General features: G+C 39.3%; 1 protein-coding gene across 3 annotated transcripts in view; it reads right to left on the reverse strand.

Annotated features, from left to right (window-relative positions):
• slc39a11 (solute carrier family 39, member 11) overlaps window positions 1–12,946 on the reverse strand; it is a 198,783-nt gene that overhangs the window by 143,966 nt on the left and 41,871 nt on the right. For all 3 annotated transcript variants that reach the window (XM_033612248.2, XM_033612247.2, XM_078163216.1), the window contains exon 4: window positions 9,342–9,500. In XM_033612248.2, the coding sequence (XP_033468139.1) occupies window positions 9,342–9,500 (159 nt within the window). The remainder of the gene's footprint in view (window positions 1–9,341; window positions 9,501–12,946) is intronic.

Raw genomic sequence — 12,946 nt, forward strand, 5'->3', positions numbered from 1 at the left:
GCAAAATTCTCTCACAAAATGACCCCAAAAGTCACTGTAGTGTGTATATGTTTTTGTTTTTTTGTTTTAATCAAGTTTCTACATCATTTCCCTATACATTTATTCACCATGGTCTCCAACCTGCAAGTTGGGCTTTAAAACCAACTGCTCAGCAATTACCTTACCAGGTGTGGTGCTTTTGGGCTTTCAATACTCCAGCTCATATTTTGTTGTTGGAACAAAAATTCTCCCCCCTGCATTTTAAATATACGAGTTCAATCGCCATGACATGGTTCCAAAACAAAAACTACTGTATTGAAGACAATTTAAGTATAATATAATGCCCTTTAGTGTGAGGGGTAGCAAGATAGAGATATGTGGGAAGAAAGATGGGAAATAGGAGTGGTGATAAAATGTCTTATTGGATTACACAGTGTCATGGTTACTTGGTTTTCATCACCAAGCTGGGAAGCTCTCTGAGCTCCTTCCTGCACTCTGCCAACCTCTCTCCCTCTCTCATCTTCCCCGTTGCCTTATCGCTTCCATCTTTCTCTCCCTGTCAACCCCAGCTCTCCCTCTCTGTCCATCTTGCCCTTCCTCAATCGTTCTTCTCATTCAGTCCCAGTGTTTGTTGAGGAGCCAGTAAAAGTGGCACCAGCAGCTGTCCAAACACTGATGGCCCCCCGCTGTGTGTGGAAGACCCCCCCTATGGTCCCAGTTGATTTTGTGCGAGCCATTATCACAGCCTGACGTTTTCTACTGCTGTCACCATGGCACCAACGAATGAAAGGGCAGAAGGAGAAGAAGACGAACAAGAGGTGGAATATGTGGAGAATTGAAAAGGAAGCAGGGCTGGGGAGGAATTAGAGGATCAAGGAATAAAGCAGAGATGTGGATGAGTGATATAGTGGGAAATTCAAAAGAAAATGAAATGAAATGACACTGAAAAATGAGGGGCATGACAGATTAAATGACAAGAATGATATAAGGTAGCAAAGAAAAGCAGTCAATGAGGATATGTAATATTAGTCTGCTAGCTTGAGTCCAAATAGCAAAAAGATAACTTCCAATAAAATGGTGAAAAATGTGAATGTTCCCAGACTTTTTTCACACTTACTGCAGAAATGCAGTTTCCTGACAAAATGTCAACTAGTTGCACTCCGTTTCCATCTTCAGTCTGACACTGCGTCCACTCTAACCAATTCCTGTGGAGGAGAGGGATTCCATTTTACCCTAACCATTTACTAGACACCAAAGTATCAACCTGAATCTAATGTCATTTTTAGTCCACTCTGATGTGTAGCCATGCCAACTTAATTGTTGTGCCGGGGTTTTTAAGAGTGGAACAGCACAAAGTAAAACAAACTACAATGTCAATTGATATTGGGAAGACGTTGATTTAGAAGAGATAGCAACATCTATCTTGTCTATAGCATTGCCATTCTTGTAGTTTGCTGGGAGTCAAAGTTCTTGTCTTACTAGAGTGCCAAAAAAGCATCCAGTTATGGGTAGGTGAAGGTAAGGTAAAGTATACCAAGATATTCTAAATCCAGTTACAGAAAGAGCGAAGAAAGAGATAGATAGAATGCTGACAAAGCTCTCCCATCCCAGTTATATATGGCAAAGACAACTGGGTTTTCAATTGTAGGAGATGGTATAGGTGATACAGAAGCTTTGAGACAGGCTTCACGCTTATCATGACTGTTATGGAAAGTGAACATGTGATAGAGTGCAACCCCTCACAACTGATGGATATGTAGTCCAAGATACTGGGCCTGATGCAAGAACAAGTCAAACAAATTAACATGTCATGTTATATTTAAGCTTGTTGCATTCACCAATTTTCTTGTGGATACAAAGGAAATCACAAGTGGAAAAGACCCATTGTTCAAGTCAAGTACACTTAGTATACCTTCGTTCACGAAGGGAGGAGCACTTGTGTGACTTAAGAATCATAATGCCTTCTGATTGTGTTTACCAATGTTACCAAACCCAAATTAAAGTTAGTAATGTAAAATGAATACAAAATAAATGACCATTCTCTCTTTGCTTCTGTTACAGTGAAATGCGCTGATGAAACATCATTGTCCGCTGTATTTATTTCCTTCGCTAATTGTTTAACTGACTGCGCACAAATGGAGTGGAACAGGCAGCCTGTATGGCATTTTATGGGCATCAAATTTAATGTTCATCAGGCTGAAACCAACTTGCAAACTCTGAGGCTGAAAAATGAAGCCAACACAAAAGTGACAAAAACTGCAGTTCCTTGAATGGACACTTGGGGCTGGCTCCAGAAGCGAGTCGATCCCCACAGACCCCCATGTTAAAGTGCTAAACTCTGCAGCAGAAATAAACGTGTTTACAGCCTGGTACAAAAAACAGTTTTGGTCTCTACAGCTAATTTTCCATCTGTACTGTACAGGGGTGAATTTATTTATAACTCACCCATTTATATTTTATTAAGGCTTAAAGTTATACATAATTAAGGGCGGGCTTCTTTGAGTGGCATGTTGTCTAATGACAGTGTACTCAGCTTCTCAGTCAGAGCCACCCGAATTCGCACCTCCACAACGCCAGCCTCTCACCCAAATCTAATCACCTCTGGCTCCAAAACACCAAGATGGCGATGTCTAAAATGCCAAACTCTGGGCTTCAAAACAGGTGACAACAAACCAATGGCTGATGTCATGGTAGCTATGTCCATTATTTTTCCAGTCTATGGCTGAAATTAGCGATTTATGACGAGTTTGTGCAGTTAAAAAAGTTTGGTGAATCCAACTTGGAACACTCATATGAAAAAGAAAGATTAGAGAAAGATTTAGAATTACAATAAAAAAATGTCTCATTGTGCCTGTCCCTCCATTGCTCACCGTCCCGTGAGCTGCTACACAAGCATATTTACGAAGCACGTTCCTAGCACTATTTCTCCACACTTATTTATAATTGTACCAACAAACAACTGGGTTATAACCACATCTGACAGTCAAAAAAATACACTTAAGTGTATAACATTAATACAATATATCAGACACTTAATTTTAGGATTGTCAGGTTCTGAAGCTTCACTATGGTGTCATGATGTTCTCTGTAGGTCAATTTTGTGTATTTGCTCATCATTACTTAACTGACCCCGCAATTTCTTCCACAATTGCTTGCCTGTTGTAAATCGCTTTGAGCAGCATGTGCCCCCTGTGAAGGCTTTCAGCCTTAAGAAATAAAACCCATTTGACACAATTTGCTGGAAAGCCTAATTGCTTTAAGATTGGTTTGTTTGTCCATCGCTGCTGATACAGATCTCTTTTCAGAGCATCCCCTCTGCCTCAGACTACCAACAGAGTGCAGGTACTGAAGTGCAGCATTGGTGGTTTTAGGCCAGAGAGGTCAGCCTCCCAATTACTGCCTGCTGAGTTGAGTGGAGAGGCAGCAAATGACTGGGTTAGATCTTAATGGCTACCTTTAAGGCTAAGCAGACTTGTAGTGCAGCTGAAAGTGAGTGTCTAATCTGTGTTTCAAAGCAGAGAGTGCCTCCTTTTTGGTCTTAAGTTTTCATCACAGTCTCTTTGGTGACAAACATTTCTTTTTTTGGAAGAAAGCTTTTTTCAAGAAAGCTTGAAATAAGAGGAGTGGCTTAAGATATTAGACTGCAGCAAAGGGTGGCAGGACCAAGTTCTACCATGTGATTATGACTGACAATTACAAGCAAATACCTGGTGAGACAGAATGTTCATACACAAACGCATGTTCAGAAAATATAAAAGTAAAATAGCATTTTATCCACCTGCCTTAATCAAATAATCAAGTAATGATACACAATTGTATTTAAACCTCCATAAAAAGAAAAGTTTAGTCTAAATAAATTGATTAAAAAGAAAAGTAAGTCTGGTTTTTCTGAGTGAAGAATCAGAATCAAAATCAGAAATACTTTATTGATCCCCAAGGGGAAATTGTGATTTGTTACAGATGTAAAGAATATATAATTATTATAATTAAGAGGTATGAATAAGAGTATGATATAGAAGTTTGTAGATATCTCATACTTTACAAAGTTATTCGTTTTTATGATTTCTAAACTAATTTATGAACATTTGCTTTGATGGCAATCGCAGATTTAGCCACCACTTTAAAGGCCGAGTTGCCATCGTTGTACACTGTTATCATCATTCGGCAATTAAGTGGAATCAACTAATCTTTTTATGAACTCAAAATGAATAAAGACGTTTTATTAGTCTCGAATAATTCAAACTACAATAAACACCTCTTACATCCATGTCTTGTCCAAACTCATATGTAGCCATGACAGATGCTACAAATATGGCTGCTACTGCAAAGAAGCTACACATTCTAAAACACGGATGCTTCACACACATCTTCAACCTGGCACCACGGAAACTATCAGCACAGTTTCAAAATGGACATCCACAATTAGTGTCACCAATTCAGGATCTCACCAAATGTCTCCTCTTGTGTGTCTGAGTTAGGGCGTTGAATAATGGCCAGAAAAGTGTTTCTGAAGCACATTATGATGTCACAGTGAAGCTGACCTGTGACCTTTAGGAAAAAAGATGTCATTGCTTCTTCAATGTATCCTATTACACATTTGTGTGAAATTTTGTTATAATTAGCATATGAGGTATTGAGTTAGCACAAAAAAAGTCCGAGTGGACGTTTGTGCCAAATTAGAGGAAACTCCCTCATGATGTTCTTGAGATGTCACATTCACAAAAATGGTACAGATGGACCAATGAACAACCCAAAAACAAATGCCCCCAGCCAGGGCATAAAAAATAAAACAAAACTTTCTAGCTTTTTAGTTTCAGATTACCTAAGAACTAGTAAACATGAGGGTTCTTTTCCTTGAAGTTTTTGGACTTAAAATAATAAGTTGGATGAATGTAATTCAGTATAATCATCAAATTAAGTTCCTAAAGAAACTTGATCGTTTAAGAGTTAAAACTCTCCAGGGACCCCTCTTTTTCATAGTGGGAAGAAATCATTCATGATCTTGCTGCGTTTCTTTAATACACAGTAATTTACTGGTTTTACATTTTCAAAACTCATAAGACCACTTTTAAGTAGTTGTTAAAGTTCAGTTTACTCACATTTTTAAAGGCAGCAGTGGAACCATTTTAAATGCCTTACAATGTAGCAGTATATGTGTGGTGACACTTCAGCAGGAAAAGGCAAATATAACTGCCCAAATGTTACATCTCTACACATGCACACCCATTACAGAATGGCAAAATTAGCTCAAACCAGTCCATAGTGTTCAAAACTCATAATGTGAATCAGAGCAGAAAGGTAACCTACACTCTGATCAGTAGGACGTCACCAGCGCCCGGCACTAATCCCAACAGACTGAACCTGTACAAAAACCACAAACATGCTTACATCACATATGTTTGCACCAGCTTGTCTATGTATAGACAGGATGTATCATCCTCCTCCTTCACTGCCCATCTTCCTCAGTACACTGTGTTTATATGACTGTGTGTCATCTTGTATGAGTGTGCATGATGGTGATGTGTCAGCCGTTCCTTCATATGTAATTCGTGTCATTGCTGCTGTCCTGGTGTGACTGCAGGAGCTTAAGGCAACAGCTGTTCTCTGCTACTTCAACTGCAGCGGCTGCATCGCATTTCTGTCTCTCTGTGTCCCGTCTCTACCCTTCCCTGTTCTGTTAAACTCAGGTCAGAACAAGGCTCTGATGATGTTCTGATTTATTCATCAGATATTGTTGACGTGTGCAACACTATGATGACTTTCTATTTTACAAAGACAATTATTATTATTTTTTGCTGCAGATTAATAAAACAATTCTTCCTTTTTTCTGCTTCTTCTTCTTTTCTTACAAAATCTTTAATTATAGGATTCAGCTTTTTGTTATTCAAGACTTGTACACCTCTTTAAATATTGAAATATAATCACAATCAGTTGACTTTCTCATTCACCTGCCAAAGGGTCATGAATCAAAATACATTATGTGCTGAGCAGGGCAGCACAGATAATCCTGTTAAAATAATAATAACCTTGCCTCATTTTTCAAAGTGAACTGACTATAAGTGGCATTGATCCTTTAGAATTCAGGGCTGTAGTCAAAACCATTTAGTCCCAGGCAAGTCCACACAGCTCCAGGACCAAGTCCAAGAAAAAGAAGAAGAAAAAAAAAGCAAATTACAGAAACTGCACTACAGATCATGTCCTACAGTTCAAATTATACACTTAATTGTAGCACATAGCATATTGCAAATAGTGTGTTTGAGGCGTATTTTGATATTTTTCAGACTCAATATATTAAACTTTTAAATCAAAACAAGACTAAGAGTCTACAGCCATGCTGGCAGCTCTGTAAGGGTGTCTTTCAACAAGTCCTCCAACCCATTTTACCACATAGGTCGTATGTTCTTACCTTCTAATACCATCCACATGAGTGTTTCCTAAATTAGTGCATCTACAACTGAATAGCTTGGATTTGACTGGTAACGCTTGCAGTTTTGAATATGTTTTGAAATGGTCACAGTTGCACCAAAACTACATTGTTAATTTTAGAAAAAAGGTCATTGTTTGGCTTAAAATAAGTGTTTGTTACTAATATAATTTAATGAATCTCACATACTACATTATGTTGGTAAAATAAGTCAATATTCCCTTTTGGTTTCACACAGGACATGGTCTCTTAGATGTAAGTCTTTTCTTTGTGTCAGGGTTGGAAATTAACTTTTTTGTACACCTGCCACTGTGGCCACTCAATAGATAATCTTTTTTTATTTTGGCTGGTTGATTAAGAAAATCTAACAGTTGCTGGCATAGTTTACCAGCATTTGAGTCGTGGCTGGTGCTAATTTCCAACCCTGGTTTGTGTGACCCATCCGCCTCCCCTCCCTCCCACCATAAGCGAAGTTTGTTGCCCCTTACACTACATTGCCTGACTTCCCCCTTTGCTCCCAATTCAATTACTACAACCACAAGAGGTCACTGCTAACAATGAATGTGAATAAATACTGCTTCTTAATATGACCTATGTGGTCATACTTTGGAGGACAGACTCTGATGTATTTAGGCATAGCCGTGCTTTGAGCCAAATGCTAACTTCAGTATGCTCTCCATGGCCACCTTTTTTTTTTAGTATGTTAGCATGCTAACATTAGCTAATTAGCACTCAACACAAAGTAGCCTAGAGCTGAGTCTGGTGAGAATGTCATTACTTTTGCAGGTATTTGGCCATTAACTAAAGCTAGGTAAAACGTCAAGGATCACCAGAGTCACCAGAGTACCAAATTTCATAGCAATCCATCCAGTAGTTGTGGATATCTTTCAGTCTGGGCCAAAGTGGTAGATCAACCAACAGACAGACTGACCAACAGACCGACATTCCCAACCCTAGAGCTATCCTGCTAAATGTCACTGAATAATCCATCCATCTATTTTCTAGCCGCTTATCATCTTGAGGGTCGCGGGGGGGCTGGAGCCTATCCCAGCTGGCATTGGGCTAGAGGCAGGGTACACCCTGGACAGGTTGCAGGGCTGACACATAGAGACAGACAACCATTCACACTCACATTCATACCTATGGACAATTTAGATCCCCAATCTGCATGTCTTTGGACTGTGGGAGGAAGCCGGAGTACCCGGAGAAAACCCATGCTGACACGGGTTGAACATGCAAACTCCGCACAGAAGGGCTCCCACACCCGGGATCGAACCAGGAACCTTCAAGAACTGCATTTAGACCTTAAAGTTTGAAGATATCTGATGTTTCCTGCCATCATGTGCACCAAGTTATAAGGGTTGACAGTGCTGTGTACGGGGCATGTGCTTTTGAATGAGTTGCAGATAATGTAACTGGTTGGTTCAATGGATCAATCTTGAGATTACTGGATACCTATCTATATATACATAGTCACTGATCTAATATTAAACAACAAAAAGCAATTTTTGTTACCTTTATCCAAAATATCAATCAAAAACAACATCCATAGACTAACTGATCGAGTTTTTGGTCCTTAGCTTGCAGGCCAGGCCTGCTCGTGAGTTTTTATCTTGACAAGCAGGCAGCAAATTGAGAGACGGAAGGGAGAGAATTCATCCTACAGTACAAAAATGACTAGACATTTGCTCTACTACTGACACAAAAACCAGAGACTTAAGAGTCAAGACCAGGGGCAGAGAGTGCCAAGTCCAAGATTAAAAATGTCTGGGGGGAGGACTCAAGACTGGATTTGAGTTCTACATGCCTGGTAGCATCTAAACATTAAGAGGCTCTAAAATGATCAGCTCTACTTCAGAACTCAAGTACTTCATTTTAAGCTGTTTCCTCTTTCAGATATTATGGGACGCTTGCACAGAAGAAACCATCATACACCTAGACAGCTTTTGCAGTAATTTTGATTAATACTACAGCGTTCTGATTCCCTCATATTTTCTTTGAGCGGAGTCCTAAAAAAGGCCCATACAATTACATACTAATCACAGCCAGAAAAGTGAAAGTGTTCAGACTTTAAAAGGAACTTTCTAATTTGAGTTTTTAAGGGACAAAAAAAACATGATAAGATAACACGGTAGTCTGGAACAAAATGGAACAGAAGTCAGGGTGTGGTCTCGATTTATCCAATTATGATTTCAGACTTTTGCACTTCTTTCAGGTTAGTTTGTTTTATAAATGAAAAGCTTCTTATGATAATTTTCCCATCATCCCCTGTACTAGTTAGAAAAATACAAACATGTAGAACATTTTCATAAATCACTGGGTTACTAATGGACTCAGACACTAAGATGTTACTTTATACCTAATCTAGGCATTTCTTATGTGTTGTGAATAATTATGCAACTTGCTCACTTGGCTCTGCCTTGACTCACAAAGCTTAACAATATGCAAAGAGCAAGGGCTATGTAGAATAAAGGCATTCAGAAGTTATCATCTAAAGTTACAGGTTACTGCAGGAGGTCCCCCTTTATTGATTAATCCTCTAAAACACATTTTACTGATGTGACACCAAGACTAATTCTCTTGTTTTCCATCGATCAACCAGCAGCTGAAGTCAAAGCTGAACAAAAAACAACGTTGTTCAGTGTAGCAATAACTCTGAGTCACCTCAGGCAACATCCGATTGTTTCCACAAACTTCTCAGAGAGGTTATGCCCTCAATATGACTGCAACTGATATGTAACCCTGAGGAGTCACTTTGTTTCTTTTTGTTCATTTGCTGCTGTACATTCAATAAGTGTATTGATGAGTATTTTCCTTTCAGTTCTCTAAATAATCCACCACAATCGACACAGCTGTGCACCTGCTACAGTCAGTGCTCACGTACCACTGCAAACACTGTGATTGCAGTCTTCAGTACAGAGAATGATAGAGTTCTTACCAGCAGGGGCATGGCAAGGTCAGCGAAATAAACAAAGGCTGCCCCGAGTGTGAATCCCACAGCCACAGGCAAGAAAGCAAATGAGCCGTACTTCCCAGAATCCTCCGCCATCTCGATCGCCGGTGCCAGCAAAGACCAATAGGAGGCAGCCAGCATTACCTGAGAAGGGAGATGGGGAAAAAAAAAGATGGGAAATTAATATGTGTTTCATAGCTGCAGTGTCTCATGTGCCTTCAAACACAGAAATATGGCAGCCTAATTACAAATTATTATTATTATGCACAAGGAAATGTTCATTGTAAATAAGTTAGTTCAAAAATAAATACTGTAACTGAGCCGATCTGAAGGGGATGTTTTACAGTTTTTGAAATATCCATTGGGCCTTATGCAGGAACCCCTGGTATAAACACAATTATCCTTCAGCTGCACGTACAAGCGATTTAAATATTTCCTCATATTTTGAATTTTCTCTTGGGCATGAGCAAAATATGAGTGATTCAGACCTGTCATCAAAGATGTTGTCGTACAAGTCATATACAGAAAGCCTGTGTGTCACTACAAGGAGAATACACTTGTTTGAATTAAGAATTCGAAACCTGTAATATGAATGAATTTAGAGTTTAAATAAGATACTGGAATCAACTAAATGAAAACAACGTAAATATACTGAATGCACAATTCATGTTTTTTTCACTACCATTCTGGCATGGTAGATGTAACAAAAACTCTCATAACCTAACAGATGTGTTACATCACCTACTGTAGGCTGTATTATTCTCTATGTCTGTCTTGACCCCTTGACCACCTCCCATTGTAACTCCATTTCAAACCATTCTTTCTTTGTTTATGTCATTCATTCATTCATTCATCTTCTAACCACTTCATCCTCTTGAGGGTCGCGGGGGGGCTGGAGCCTATCCCAGCTGACATTGGGCAAGAGGCAGGGTACACCCTGGACAGGTCGCCAGTCTATCGCAGGGCTGACACATAGAGACAGACAACCATTCACACTCACATTCACACCTACGGACAATTTAGAGTTATCAATTAACCTAGTCCCCAATCTGCATGTCTTTGGACTGTGGGAGGAAGCCGGAGTGCCCACGCTGACACGGGCCGGTTCGATCCCACACCCAGGATCAAACCGGCAACCCTCTTGCTGTGAGGCGACAGTGCTAACCATCACACCACCGTGCCGCCCTGTTTATGTCATTGTACAGCCCGAAATCATAAGAAAATATGAAAGGTAAAGTTCTGTATTTTTCAACCTGGACCTTATTTTCCTGAGTTTTGTGTCTAAGTGACTGATAGGAACATCATCTTTTCAAATTATTCCAGTATTGAGTGAGAGGCAGCAGCAAAACAGTCTGCACTGTAACCACTCTGGGCATGTTTGCACTGTAAATTTCTATCCACTATAAGGGCTTGTTTTTGCCACTGACAGGCTCAGGTTATTATTCTAAGTGTCTGGTAACATCTGGCAACATTTGGAAAAATACCCCTACAGAGATAGAGCTTTTGTTAAAGAGTAAGACCCTTTTTGTTTAATCAGACACAGACCTGAAAATGGCATCACCAATTCCACCAGACTGCATTTAAATAAATAGTTACTTTAGCGTCAATAGAGACAGCTTATTTTCACATCTACCTGGGTGAATTAAGGGTTTGGTTCAACCAGACTACAGCTGATAATTGTTGGAACAGAGTTTTATTTAGTTCCCATCAACTTTAAATTAAGTGTGTTTTACGCTGATTAAATTACTGTCTATTGAGATGGAGTTTGGTGGGATTGGCGATTCAAATTTGCTGTTTCTGGTTAAACGAAAAGTATCTTTTTAACCTGAGCCTGTCAGTGGCAAACACAAGTACTTTTAGCAGATGTAAACTGACGATGTGTACATGCCCCAAGTGGTTACACTGCAGCATGTTTTGCTGTTGCTGTCTGCAGGGGTATCACTCAACACTGGGCCAATTTCAAAAACTGTTGATCGCATCTGACACTTAGACACAAAAACATGGAAAAATTGGGTCCACGTTGAAAAATACCTGTAGTATTTTAGAATAGTTTTCGGTCCATTTGTTATATGTTCACTGTCCTCTGTCTTTACTTGGCAGGTGGCCATTGAGAGAGTTGGGTGAATCTGACTTGGAACAAACAACCCTCAAGAAAATTGTATGTTTAGATAATACAAAAATGTTCTTGCATGAGGCTTAATGTTTTGCAGATTTCCCACTAAATACAAATGTGCAGAGGTAAAAGTAATTTGATCTGGCTGAAGTCTAATTGATCTCAAAAAAAGCCTCTAGTGAATTCAAAACATTTCTGATATATAGTAAAATACAGTAATAGTAATGTGTTTAGTCTTACTGCCAATGAACATTGTTTCCTGCCCTGTAAACAAAAAAGTTTCTGTAGTTTACATGCGTGTGTCCATGTTCCGATATGGGTGCTAAGTCTTTGTATGTGTCTAGTTTATTCAGCATTCTCAGGTAATTAATCCCACCTTTCACTTCAAAGCCTGGTCTGGTTTGTGTCAGCTGTCAAGGTCCAAATAGAGAGGGGAGGGTTCTCTATGTCTGATCACATTAGTGTGTGTTTTCAAGCTTTGTGTTATGCACGCAACGCAACTGCAGCTTCTATTGTTTATCACAGAAATTTGCCATATGCCATTCTTTATTCTGTTTGAGTTCAGCTTCTCACATAGCTTCCTCCTGACACTGTATCAGCACTGGGAATGCGAAACACGAGTGTGTGTTCAGCCCTGCCAATCAAAAGTAATGGAGGCGCATTGTTAGGCTGCAGCCAGCTCCAGCACTCAAAAGTAATGCACCTCTAGCACGAAATCCAGTCAGCTTTGTCAGTCAGACAGTGTAAGACTGCCAAAGTTGATTGCAACTCACTTGATTTGGCTCAAAATGGAACTTTGAGCTAGAAACTTGTGAATTATGGAAAACTTAACAGTTTCATTCCAGTCTTATTCATGTTGAATTGTCAAAACCTGGCAGCAATCAAGTCCTCATCATGCCTACAGAGGACAAATGATCCCATTTTTATTTCCATCTACAGTATAACCTGTCTTGACACTCCCAAACAGAGTTTCTTAGTCTTCTACCCCAGCGGGAACTCATGCTATTTTTATATTAATACCAAAGAACAATTTGCACTTACACTTACAGTTCACTTGATCTGAATGTGTATCCACTTTCCCACTTAATCCCTAAGTTGGCCGCATGAGGCAATAAGCAAAGAGAGGGAACAGAGTAATAAGCTGGATTCAAAAGACAGGATGGGTAGAATATTAACTTTATTTCTTTGTCTTTATTTGGCTTCTTCATCTCTCCACTGGCAACGGAAGTAGGACAAAGCTATCACAGAGAAGCCAAAAAGAAACTCAAAACTGAACTTAGCTAAGAATCTGTGTGGGGAATATTGCATTAACATTATATAACAATATTGCAATTTATTACTGCAGCAATAATATTAATGAACATAAATATGTAGCATACAGAACTACAGCACAATAGCAGGTATCATATCTATTCTAGCTCGCAAGATTTTATTTTTAAGTGGAATTGTACGTGACTATTACGTTGATGTGTTTCTA

Source organism: Epinephelus lanceolatus, chromosome 21 (assembly GCF_041903045.1).
Source record: "Epinephelus lanceolatus isolate andai-2023 chromosome 21, ASM4190304v1, whole genome shotgun sequence".
Taxonomy (NCBI): Eukaryota; Metazoa; Chordata; class Actinopteri; order Perciformes; family Serranidae; genus Epinephelus; species Epinephelus lanceolatus.